Source organism: Lepisma saccharinum, chromosome 13 (assembly GCF_977018435.1).
Source record: "Lepisma saccharinum chromosome 13, izLepSacc3.1, whole genome shotgun sequence".
Taxonomy (NCBI): domain Eukaryota; kingdom Metazoa; phylum Arthropoda; class Insecta; order Zygentoma; family Lepismatidae; genus Lepisma; species Lepisma saccharinum.
The window spans coordinates 4,939,475-4,952,836 of NC_139241.1; the positions used below are offsets into that span (position 1 = coordinate 4,939,475).

General features: G+C 36.6%; 1 protein-coding gene across 2 annotated transcripts in view; it reads right to left on the minus strand.

Annotated features, from left to right (window-relative positions):
* Positions 1-13,362, minus strand: part of Pld (Phospholipase D) — a 170,842-nt gene that overhangs the window by 112,106 nt on the left and 45,374 nt on the right. For both annotated transcript variants that reach the window (XM_083133813.1, XM_083133812.1), the window contains exons 11-12: positions 6,602-6,712; positions 2,015-2,154 (exon numbers count right to left, since the gene is read on the minus strand). In XM_083133813.1, coding sequence (XP_082989939.1) covers positions 2,015-2,154; positions 6,602-6,712 — 251 coding nt within the window. The remainder of the gene's footprint in view (positions 1-2,014; positions 2,155-6,601; positions 6,713-13,362) is intronic.

A 13,362-nucleotide genomic window follows, 5' to 3' on the forward strand; every position in this document is an offset into this window, starting at 1 on the left:
TATAGATATGTATATGTGCAGGTAACAATATGTTATAAACACATTCTTACTTTCCAAAGAAGCGCATGTGGGATGGCAAAACGGATCAGGATCCGAAAGTATCGGATCCGGATCTGAAAATTCCGGATCCGCGGATCCGGATCCGAAAAATTTTAGGATCCGGAACCAACCGGATCCGGATTTCGGATCCGCCGGGATCCGGATCTGGCCATCCCTAGTATGGACCATGAGAGCAAGCATAAAAATATTTAAAATTCATGGACCAATAAATAAAAACAATGAGTGGACAATAGGAATGCATGATGATAAAAATGAAATAAAAAAATAGAAAAGCAGGCTGCAGTCAGATATAGAAAACCACAGAGCATAAGATGGATGAGGAAAGGAAGGAAGAGGTAAGCAGAAAAGCATGTTGTCTGTGAGAGTGTATTTGGCTAGGAGACAGGAAGACCTATGTTGACATGGTTAGACCATCTGAGGAAGGGTCTAGAAGTGATGAGAATCAGAGGACGGTCCACGAGAAAATGAGGAACAGAGACAAGCAGGGCATATTGCAGAGTAGGCTAAAGAACACATTGGACTGTAGCGTTGCTTGGTAACGTAAGGTAAATTAAGCACTAACCATCAGTAACATTTACTTGAGTATGATTACCTACAGAAACAGAAGGAAATAAAATAGGAAAAAATTATGAGTGACATTTACTTGCTCACACACTATGACTGAACCTTAATGGCTAAGCTCAACAAAGCAAAGATACATAGATTCATTAACGATCGCAACTAATGGTATGGAATGGGACTGTGCTATAGCATCATGGGAGAGAGTAGAAACTTAGTAAGAGTAAGTATTCTAGGGTAACACATTCCGGACGTACGATTGGCTATCTGTTCAATAAGATCTCCAACATGTTTTACGGTCATATTCTGAATGAACAACAGGCTATATTTTCACTGTGTCTCTTGTGCACATGTACTGTAACCATTTCTTACAAATTTCAACCAGTAGATGACGCAAGTGTATTGTTTTTGTTGCTGCCGAGTCTGATTTGTACTCACGTCGAATTACGTTGTACTTTTGCTCTTGATAATTGTATTCAACAGTTTAAATGCACATTGTGTAAAATTTTCATGAGGTATCCGTTTCGGATTTCTGACTATTTCGAACATCAAGAGGAAGAACTACATTATTTTTCATTATATTGCATATTGAACACATGTTTTCCGTAACTTGTATTACAATGCATTATTTTTTATATAAAAAAATTGTTAGAGAAAACATTCATAAATGTGAGAAATTCTCTGGAAAGAGGATCTTTTCAGAAATGCTTGGTAAATAATAACAATTATTTTCCTGTAGTTTACGGTTATTACAAGCATAAGAAAACAGTTTTTCTTTGTGACGTTTCAGGAGAACACACGCTCCTTTCATCAGGCATTTATTTTCATTTTGACTAAAGATACAGTTATAACAATGGTTAGTAATTCATAATTAAAAAAAAAATAAATAAATAAAATAAACAGAAAAAAAAACAGACTGCTTCTTTTCACAGTTAAGTTGCTATATTACAACAATGTAACATTGACAACATCCATTATATAATGGATTCTTTTTGTTTAAAAAATTACTAACCATTGTTATAACTGTATCTTTAGTCAAAATGAAAATAAATGTCTGATGAAAGGAGCGTGTGTTCTCCCGAAATGTCACAAAGAAAAACTGTTTTCTTATGCTTGTAATAACCGTAAACTACAGGAAAATAATTCTATAATGCAAGCAATGCGTACATACAAGAAAAAATAATAACAAACTTAGAACAATTTTTTCTAGGATTTTTTTTTTTAAAAACAGTAAGAAACCCCAGCCAACATGGAAAAACACAATATTATCAGGCCAGTCCGCAAAGTGTTAAAAGACGAACACAATTTTACTGGAATAAACAACTACACATTTTAAACTCTAGAGCGCATAAAAAATACAGACCGAAAAGTATCTACAGAATCATATATGACAAACCTGTGTCTGTGGTCATCCCATCGTCCGTAGCACAGATCAATCCCTCCTACAAATGCATACAACTGGTCTATCACAACAATCTTCTCGTGATGAGCCCAAAAGTATACACCCACTTTCACATGGTCTGGGTGACGAAGAACCTACAAAACAATAAAACAATTGACTTTAAAAGTTTCATAGATATGTTGTTACTGGGACTGAGCCGTTACCACTATCAATTTCAATTTCCGTTATTAAAGGGCAAGGTTCAGCATGCGGTTTTGACCTGATACTCATACAAATGTCAGTACTTGAAAATTGAATAACTTCAAATTAGTTCAGAATATTTATAAACTTTAAAACAAGTATTCAATGAGAACTTCTGTATTTCAACATGTAATTGTCACAGATTTTATGCCATTTTCTAAAAAGAAAAGTGAGGTGCGACCATTGTGTGAAAAATTAAAAATATATATACATGTCCTGCTGATACTGGTACTTAAAGGAAAAAAAACACATTTATTACTAAACTGAGTTCGGTGCAAGATTAGGATGCATGAAATTTCACGAACATATATTACAATTGAATATTCCAAATTGACGCACATCATTTCTTCATGAAAATTTAATGAACATTCTTCCAGTAGGAAAATGTGCATTATAGTTGAAATATTACACTTTAGAAAATCTACTACAGTGTCGTGAAGTACGAGCTTACAAAATTTTATCTTCTGTGTGCAAACAGCTATGATTGGTTTTGCTATCTGATGTGATAATTTTGTGACGAAAGGTCATGAAGAGAATTTCGGAGTGAAAAACAATGGGGTGCGACGATTATGTGGTGAAATCCAGAGTTTTGCTGCAAAATTTTCATAATTTCCTGTAAGATATTTAATTACAAGGTCCATTTCTGTTGCCAAAATAATGAAAATTATGATTTTTGCACAATTTCCAGGATGTTTAGATTCCATGAATGTTTCACCTGGTGTTTTTGTAGACCTCATGAGGTTCCTGGACTCCAGAAAAGTATTGCTCAATACCAATCCATATGAATTGATATCGGTTCAGCCCCTAGCTCTTACCTTTCAGTAAATGGTGGTGTCCAAGTTCAATTTTTGCTTTGAGGGAGGTACCATCTCTTGCTGCATAAGTGTTTGCGACAAAATGTTACTACTATAATAGCAACAGCATTCACAATAAAAACAAGCTTCATTTCCTCAAGCAAAAACTGAATTTCATTTTCCACGAAGTATTATTGCATTTCGCAATTCATATTAGTTATTTACTCATACAGCAAATTGCAACTGTTATATTTCAAAATGATGTTATTGCGTTACCAGCCACGTCAAGTATGTGTTAGCATCCATCGTTTCGAGCACACACATTGCTCTCATCATCAGAAATTGCTAAGTTTCTTTTTGTCGAGTTTTTGTTTCCAAGTCCACTTCATGCAAAGATAGGTGAGACTCTACGTACAGTTCAAAGTGGAATCCAAACAACTACGTGCCTCCAGCGGGTATCAAACCCAGGACCCCCTAATTACAAAGCAAAGACGTTCAGAAAATATTAAGTGGAAACGAAGGTAAAGTTAACCATGCATATAGCACCGTGCCATGAAGGCACTTTTTTCTCGATCTTGACCATTTTGGAGGTGACGTGATAGCATCATGCTCCGGCCACCTTTACTCCCCAGGGTTGTCCCCAGATACTCATTGATTTAAGGCTGGGTGAGCCCCAGATATTGAAGAAAGAAATGGAAAAGCAGAAAATATTAGATAATTTATGTCAGAAAGAAAGAATGAAGAAAATCAAGGCAAGAAATGATATTGTGGTGGAACAGGCAGATAAGGGAGGAGCCATTCTAGTTATCCCAAAAGGGGATAGCTATGAGGAGATTTGCGGATCAGAAGAAGAACAAAATATTAGAGAGATGATCATAAAATACTGTGGGAGAAGAGGATTTAAAAAGTGCATAAAGGAGGCAGGAAAACTACCCATTTTGAAAGGCTTTCTCAAGATACACGAAGAGGAGACAAAATTGAGACCAGTAATGGATTGCAGGAACAATGTTTTGGAACCCTTGGAGAAGCTAAAGAAGATAATTGGAGTGTTAGTGAAAAAGCAAGAAAGCAGCAGTGAGGAACAGTGAACAGGTGGTGGACTGAAGGTGAGTGGGGACAAGACGACATTGTTTAGCCTAGATGTAAAAAGCATGTTCCCGAGCATCAAGAGGGAACACATAGTGGAGATTGTTAGGAAGAAGATGGGACAAGAAATAAAAGGAGAATGGGACGGTGAACACGTAGTGAAAGCACTGCAAACTGTTTGGGATAATGGTTACTGCAAAGTGGGGGATAAAATAATGAATTTGAGTGAATGTCTACAAATAGGCTCTAGCTTAAGTCCAGTGTTAGCAGAATTGGTAAAGAACGAATGGGAAAAGAAAGTGATTGCAAAAGGAGGGAACAAGATAATTCTGTTCTGCAGATATGCGGACGATTGTTTCGGCATATGGAGGGGAACAAGGAAGCAGCTGGACATATTTGTCAAAGAAATAGATGAAGCAAAAGGGATATTGCTGGAGCTTGAAATAGAAGAGGAAGAGAAGATAAGTTTCTTAGATATATTGATGAAGAGAGAGAGAGAGGAAAGGAGATTGAGACCACTTGACATCAGAAAAAGTGTGCAGCAGGTGACTTCGTTCACAAAAGAAGTGATGTGAGTGAGGGGACAAAAGATAAATTTTATAAAGAATATGGAAGACAGAATCAAGAAAATATGCACGAAAGAAGAGGAAAAAGTATGAGTTGAGTTGAGTTGGTGTTTAAGTCCACTTTATGCACAGTAACGCTAATCGGGACTGGACCTACAGTCTAAAGTAGGATCTGAACCACTTGTGCCTCCACTGGGTAGCGAACCCAGGACCCCTTGATTACAAGGCAGTGACACTACCACTGCTCCATCGGGGAGGCCCTAAGAAGAGGAAAAAGAAAGCAAAATAGAGAGCCTATGGGCGCAACTAGAAAAGAAAGGGTACGAAAAGGAAGACAGACTTGATGTAACCAGAAGAAGAATAAAGAAAGAAGATAAGGAAACAGGAGAGGGGGAAGAGAAAGAAAAAGAGAGGTGCTTTGGTATAAGAATTATGGGGAAAGCCCCAGAGACGATAAGCAAAGTACTTAGAAAAGAGCACTTACTTTATCTTCATGTTCACTGCCAGGTTTCTTGAAAAACTGAGTCAGTTTTGTAGATGAAGCTTCACCTCTGACGGCTCTTTTGTGCTTTTCGCACTCCACGTGTGCTTGCAAGTCTAGCCCTCCTTTGTTTGCCACAGACACATATGTACTGGGTTTACAAACCATACACTCGCCTTCAAAATCGTCTAAAACATGAATACTTTTCTTGTAACTCATTGGTAAACTTGCACTTTCTTTTAGGCATATTAGTAGCTTAAACCGTGTTCGCAAACTCTAACTTCCACTTCGAAACACGAACCAACGAATGACGCGGAAATCACATCAACCGGAACTTGAAACTGTAACAACAAACGACTAACGCTTAGTGCATCGTACTGCCAACATCAGACGTTTAATGATTCGAAAAGTTGTAACTTCGTGATCTCTGACCTATGATGATTGGATAAAAGTAAAAACCCAGACATTTTAACAGAAAGTAAAAACCCGCCCGGATGCAAATTTCAGGGTCCGAAAAGAGGACATGTCCGGGAAAACCAGGACGTATGGTAGCCCTACATAAGAACATACAGAAAGGGAGGCCGTAGCATTTTAAGGATAGGGAACAAGAAGAAGGAAGAAAACAGAGAAGAGGAAGGGATTATCTATGATCATCTAGGAGGTTCAGTGCAAGGAATGTGATAGTGTGTGCATAGGAGAAACAAAAACGAGACGAGGTTGAAGCAACATAAGGATGACATAAGACTAAAGAGAGAGAAAAATGCTACACTCAAGCACACAAAAGAAAAGGGACATGACAGAGTATGGGAGAAGGATAGGAGGACAGGGAGGGAGAATAGAGAACTAGTGAGGAAGTGGAGAGAGGCCAAGGAAATAGAGAAAAAAGGTGAAGACAGCATGAACTGGAATGGTGGACTGAAGATCAACAAAGAATGGAAAGGAGCGTTACAAAGAGTGGAAAGGATGAGTGAAAGGAAGCAGGACAGAAGAAGGAATAATAACGAAGAAAGAAAAGTGGAGGGAAGAAGTCCAGATGTGGAGGAATTGATAAGGCACAGACTCTCACCAGGTACCAGTTAATCACCTGTGAGGTAGAGTCTCTATTACCTGTCAGGAGATTCCACACTCAGGAATTCCTGACAGGTAATGTCTGAGATAAGGACAGGCACCTTTATGTTGTTTTGTGTATGGACTGCAAGTGTATATATAAGATGACGGTTGGATCTTCACATCAATTTATTATGAATCTTCGTTTCAAGAAGACACTGCTTGAGGGTAGAAAAGTTACGTTTTTAGTGTACATATTTTTGATACAATAAATTTTGCCTTGGTCAGCATTTGAATGTTTTATTAATCTAATGAAGTACTCGACTAATACTGAGGACAGCTGCACAACTTTTACCCCTCGACATACCTTAATGTTTTCGTGCCTCTCCACAAGTTTCTGCTTACTGTAGTAGCTGTTGATTCCCAGAGCCATTTCTACCTCTTTATACAGCATAACAAACACCTTCACTCCTTGTTTCTGGAAAAAAGATAAACAAAATTCAACAATCACTTTAATATGGTTTTACGCACCATACGTAAGCATCCATATATAGGGTGTCCCAACAAAAGCGACAGATTTGATATGCTTAATAGAACACTTTTTTAAAGAAGAATGACAAATATTTTTACATCATTACAACGGGTAAATGCTCCAATTTAAGGATGCCAAGTTTGATTTATGCAACATGTTCTAACAAGTACCTTTATCAGTGATTGTTGCAGCTTAGTTGACATGAAGGGTTACAGAGTTATGTTGTGTGTTATGCAGAGACTGTAAGGAAGCTTTGTCCAATCCTTGGACGTGAAAGTGCACCTAGTGAGAGTAAGTTCACAAGTTATCAAGAAATTTGAGGAGACAGGTTCGACAGCAGACATTAAAACACCGCGCTCTCAATCTAGCCGGTCTGTTGAGAACATTGTTATTGTGTGTGACCGTGTTTTTGCGAGTGCAAAAAAATATATTTTTCTTAAATCGGAACATTTACCCATTGTAATTGTCACGTGCCTAGTTGGCCAAACATAATCACTAATGCAATATGGAATTTTTCATGTAAGCGACGACAGATGGCAGCATGCAAAAGAACGGAAAAGAAAGCTGATTGTTGAAATTAGAATGCAAGAAGGATGATTATATGTATTAAAGCAAATGGGAAATAAGTAAATGTAGATTATACAAATGTATATAAGGAATAAATAACATAATGCAAATATGAGATTATGGTAATTAAGGATATACTCATATATGGAATATTCAGTAAAGTTAATAAGTTGAGTGAAGAGTTCAGAAATGTGTCATTTTTCGATCTTTGAGATCGGATTTGATTCTGTTTACCTCTGGTGAGGAGAATATTGCCAGGTTTTGGTTGTTTTGTCCCTGGTGGCGCTGTTTTCAAATTAGATGCCCCAAAGCACTTCCAGCTGCGCTAGTTATATTAGTAGCACTACGCCACAGGTAGCACTTTTTATTAGTGCTCCTTGGTTATCTCCCTTTGGTTTTTGGCATAGGAAGCGGCGCTGTAGTCAAATTAGGGAACTTATGATGATAGTCAAGGTAGTAATGATGAGGATCCGAGAAGAAAGGTAATAAAGGATTCCAAGTCATAAAGAAGAAGGCCTAAGACGATTTGTTCTAAATAGAAGATTGAAGAAGTAGAAGAAAGAAGAAGAAGCCGATTCTTCTACTAAAGAAGAAAATTACGTTGGAGAAGAAAGAAGAAGAAGGCAAATATAATCTCTTGCAAAGAAATATTCATGTACATATATCGTATAATCTCTGTAACTGTGAAAATTCTCAGAATATAGACTCACATTTTTATCATATCCTTTGGCTATAACGCTTTCATATTTGCATTCTCAAACAAAGAAGCCATTTCCCTGAAGATTTGTAGCCGTGGAATATTAATTTGTGCACCTAAGGGGCGTAGCAAAATGATGTAAAAAATATTTGCCATTTTGTAAATATACAGTATTTTCTTAAGCATATTAAATCAGTCACTTTATTGGGACACCCTTTATTTCTGGTGAATAAAAGATGCAAGATTTTGGTACAAAAACTAGCTCAGGATGGCTACTGTAGGGCAATTATAAAATTCAAATGTACAAGCAGATGTTTTCTCTCTCTATATCTAAAAAAATAAATGGATTGAGAGAATAGTGTTTTATTTTCCATGCAGCTTTCCTTTACTTCCTCGATAAGAATAAAAGCTAAACTTTGAAAAACTTGCCTCGGGACATTTCCAAATATTTATAAATTATATGGGATTTGGATCAATAAAAGTTGCAAATTTTCACGTCTATGGAGGAAAATTCACACATGAATCCTGGAATTCCCAATAAGTAGCCACCTTGTAGCTACATTTCAGTATCTCAAAATGGCATTTTGATATTAGAATGGTGAATGTAATCCTAAACACATTACACAAAACAAACATCTTCCTTCTGATACATTTATGCAGGTATTAGAGTATTCAGTTTAACGCTGTGTAAAAGAGTCCAAATTTGCTTCTCAAATAATTAACCAATTTTCTTTGATTTGCATAAACCACAGGATAATTCAGATTTCAGACAATGTTGCATGTCTAAATAAACTCTAAATATCAAGTTCAAGAGTTTATTTCGAATTTTCCCATTCATTTCGCATCACATTGTGACAAAAATGTACCTCACACATTTCAAAAACAAAAATTAAAATTACAGTGATATTTAAGATTTTGTGTTTGTCAAAAATAAAATATGCATGTCGCTATTAATATTACATGGGTGTAACTAAAACTGGTCACAAAAGAAAAGGGGGTCAGTTAATAATGATCAAGACTCAGGCCATCATTTAATATCTGAATGTGTTATAATTGAGAAGTGAGTATGGTGACACTTCACCTTATGTTCCCCAAATGACCAATAGATGGCAGGCCAAGGTTCCATGTGGACGATGGTCGAGTAGAATTATCATATTGGTCTGAATATAAGCAGCACATTTCATCCAAATTTCAATTGTGAAAAATTAGGATGAGTCTTATATTCGCGACCTTAAAAAAAATTATGACATTTCGTCAAATCATATGCTGTTAAAAATGTGCTGATTTCTCATTTGAAATAATGATAATGCAACAAGAGCATTGTAGAAATGGGCTGCATTGTAGATACCATAATGTTATCCAACAATAGCATTGTTGTTTCTAACTGGGCATTGTAAAAACTGTCAGCATTCTTGATAACGTACTCTTCGATTTTATTAAGATTGTGTTCATTCTTCTCTAAGCTTATACAGGTATTCATTTCTACTGAAGTGCATCTACAGGTTTGTCCCCAATATGAATGATTGTGTGGAGAAGAAAGCATCATCAAGCCTGGGAATAAGGCGTACTTACGATGGAAGTTTCAAACTTGCAGTTGTTCATTATGCTAAAGCCACAAGCAGCAGAGAGGCCGGAAGGAAATAAGGACTTGACAAATCTAACGTGCGACGTTGGGTTGCTGCTAGTGACAATAGCGATGGCGGTGAATAGGCAAATTTTGTTGCCTAATAAGTACTGTGCCGGTAGTTAACAGAAAGCTACCTTTGAAGTAGGTATAGCACACAATTGTAACCTTCATTTTTCAATAATGATACTGTATTTTGTATGGACTGTATTTATGATAAAATAAAATATGTACCTGCGTAATTATATTTCCCTGAATGTGCCGGTAAATTGTTACTGGCATTTTCTTTTCTCCCCTCGGCTTATATTCGGGCCAATACGGTATGTCAGTTTTGTGCGTGATCTTGTGTACATTGGAAAGCGATATCACAAATAAATATCTGATGAAGAAGTGTGTGTTCCCCCAAAAGCATTACATCAAAAATGTGGTCAATTGCTTGCCAAAAAAATGAATTGAAAGACAAACTGAAGTGTTGGCAGATGTCAGTAAGGATATCGGTATCAGCATGGCCTGTGATTCGAACTAGGTACATCTACAGTGCGCGACATCAATTTTGGTGCAAAACTATGAATTTATAATTCTTCACGAAAATGTATGGCCAATATTTAGTCACGTATTACTAGCATCTGCTGACAAAATTTTGACCTGCTAGTGTTGCCAGCTGAGGTGATATTCCTCTAAAATGGCGCTTTTTCGCTCAACCCATATAATCGCCAGTCATAAATCCATCCAATGCTGCACATGACCAATATTGGTTGCAAATGACAGATTGACATGGCATCAGTCATCAGACATCTAATCGTGACCTTTCGATAATTTCTCATATATTTCTCTCGCTTAAAAGCAGCTTTCTGAACAATTTTAAAGCTGCCTTTCACCAGTTATGAACTTATATAATTTTCTGTATGGAGTAAACTGATATTTTCAAATATTGAAAAATATCTCAATGGATGAGGCTTTATAATGCAGAAAACCTGGAGAAAATCTTTTCCTTACGGTTTTCATGCTATAAATTTTCAAAGTTTGGGTTGCGTGACTTTTGAAAAACACTAGTAAGTAGCTATTTGCATCCACTGATCAACACTTTGCGGACTGGCCTGAAAATACCTTGTTTTTCCTAGGAGACTAAAATGTTCTTGTTTTTTTTTTTTTTAAATTACAGAAAATATGTTGCTGTGTTACTGTTTACAAAATCTTTCTGAAATCTACAAGACATCCTCTTTCCACATATATAGAACAGGTTACATTTTATATACATTTTCTCACATTTCTGTAACAATTTTCTGATGGAAAAAAATTAAACATTGTAATAAAAGTTTCTGAAAACATATTTTCAATACATAATACAGAAATAATTAATTAAAAATACCATGAAAACTTCCTGTTCAGATTCAAAATTATTCCTGAGTATTTGAAAATAAGATCCTTAGGAAAATATTTGGAGCTAAAAGGGATGAGGAGACAGGTGAGTGGAGAAGGTTGCATAATTTAGAACTACATAACTTGTATTCATGTCCAGATATTATTAGAATGATTAAATCCAGAAGACTTAGGTGGGCAGGCCATGTGGCACGAATGGGAGAGGAAAGAGGAGTTTACAGGATTCTTGTTGGGAAACCTGATGGTAAGAGACCTGTAGTAAGGCCAAGACGAAGATCGGTAGGGATTGAAAAGAGTATATAGATCTTGCTCAAGATAGGGAGAGATGGAAGGCCTGTGTTGCTGCAGCCATGAACTTTCGGGTTTAAGAAGGCTAGAGAGTTAGTTAGTCAGTTCCTGAGTACAAAATCTGAAGTGGAATCCTACATATAAATATATCAATACTAATCACAAGAGTATAAGCAAAAGCTCAACATAATTTGACATGAGTACAAGCAAAATTTAGCAACAAAAAAGAAAGAAAAAAAAAACATCTAATGACTGGAATATGAAAGAGGTGGTTACAAGATAAATGAACAAGAGATGTGGTGTGATTATAGCCTGTCATTCATTCACACTACAAGTGCATAATGAAGGGAGGGCTATCCTCCTCACCTGTTTCATTGGACTGCAGTTGTATGATGGGCTATGCCTGTCATGCATCAGAAATGAGTTAAGAGTACACATATATCATGCAAGATCTAAACTGCTGTGTGATTTTTAAAGCACACAGCTGTAAAATGGAAAAAGCTCTTTGTAGAAGTTTATGTGATTATATCTTTGTAAAAGGTTGATTTTTGCTCGGTAGCCAGAAATTCAAACGTTAGTTTCCCCACCCCAGATGGCTTTCTTGTTTAAAATTTAACAAAAGGCTCGGTGGGAGGGGGCAGGCTGGTTTTCTTGGAGGTATAACTATCTGGTTCAGATTCCCTCTTTGAGAGAGACACACCGACAGAGGTTCTTTGAGGTTGAGATGATGTCGAGTTGGAGTCAATTACAGTATACAGTTGGAGAGGGCCAAGTAGCTCATTTGCACTTATGAACGCCGTAAGTAGGGACTCCTGTATGATAAACTGCGGAAAGGGCATAATTCTGTAATGAAGTTAAAGGCAACCTGGAGCATATTTGTCTACCAAAATAACAAATCTAAAATTCTTGATTTTTTCTGGACCTTTCTTTCCTTTTTCTTGAACTTTCTCCCCTTTTTCTTAACATTTATTTAATTGTCTCTACTCAGGCATAGTTGCAAAATTAAGAAAATAGATATTTTTATTCAATGAAAAACCCTTACGACAAGGCCGGTTAAGATGAAAACTTTAACAAGAGATTTAGATTTGCTTTAATTATTAATGCATGTAAAAATTGATGCTTCAGACTTCATCCTGGATGGGGAATGGCCACATAACTTTATTTAATACTTTTTACAAAATTTCAAGCATACAAGAAAGTAATTCTTAAGAAAAAAGTGACCAATCTTAACCACAACTCAATTCAATCTCAGATTTCCAAATATTCAATTTTATTAAATCCCAGTACAGGTACATAACAATGGAAGTTCACAATACTGTAAAAAAATAGCAAACATTCTTGACTGGTAGACACCATGTGGACGTGTAATGGAAAGTTGTATATACAGAGGAGAGGAGGTGTGTAAATATAATATACATACATATATCTCCATGAGGAATCACTGAGCAAGGCCTATAGGTTGTAGGTGCATGCTAGGTAATAGGAGTGTAAAGCAGTGGTTCCTAAAGTGTGTGCCGCGGCACCCTGGTGCGCCGTGGCTGGCTTACAGGGGCACCGCGAAATGTTCCAATATTTTCACTGAAATGACACTTATTCCACATATGTGCCTATTTAGTATCTTTTACATGTAAAATGTTTCTGAATTTGAAATATGTGTTTATTTTTTAACTTATGGCAAGCAACGTAACCACACTAACTGAGCGTTGCATGTGTTACAAAGGCCTATATTCAGATTTGGGTGCTGCGGAAAAATCTTGAAACAATAAGGGTGCCACAAAAAAAGTTTGGAAACCACTGGTGTAAAGTGTTTGGGTGGTTTGTGAATCGGTAGGCTTTTAGAAACCCCTGGAATTTGAGGGGACAGCCGATCTGGGTTACGTAAAGTGCACGTTTCGTATAACCTCACACTTTCCTTTTACTGGATTCATAACATTTTTCTTAGTGACGAATCTCTATTAAAAACTATTACAAAGGTCGGTCAAAAAGTAACACACAATCCACTGTAGCTCGGGAATGGTAAGGACTAGGGAAATGAAATTT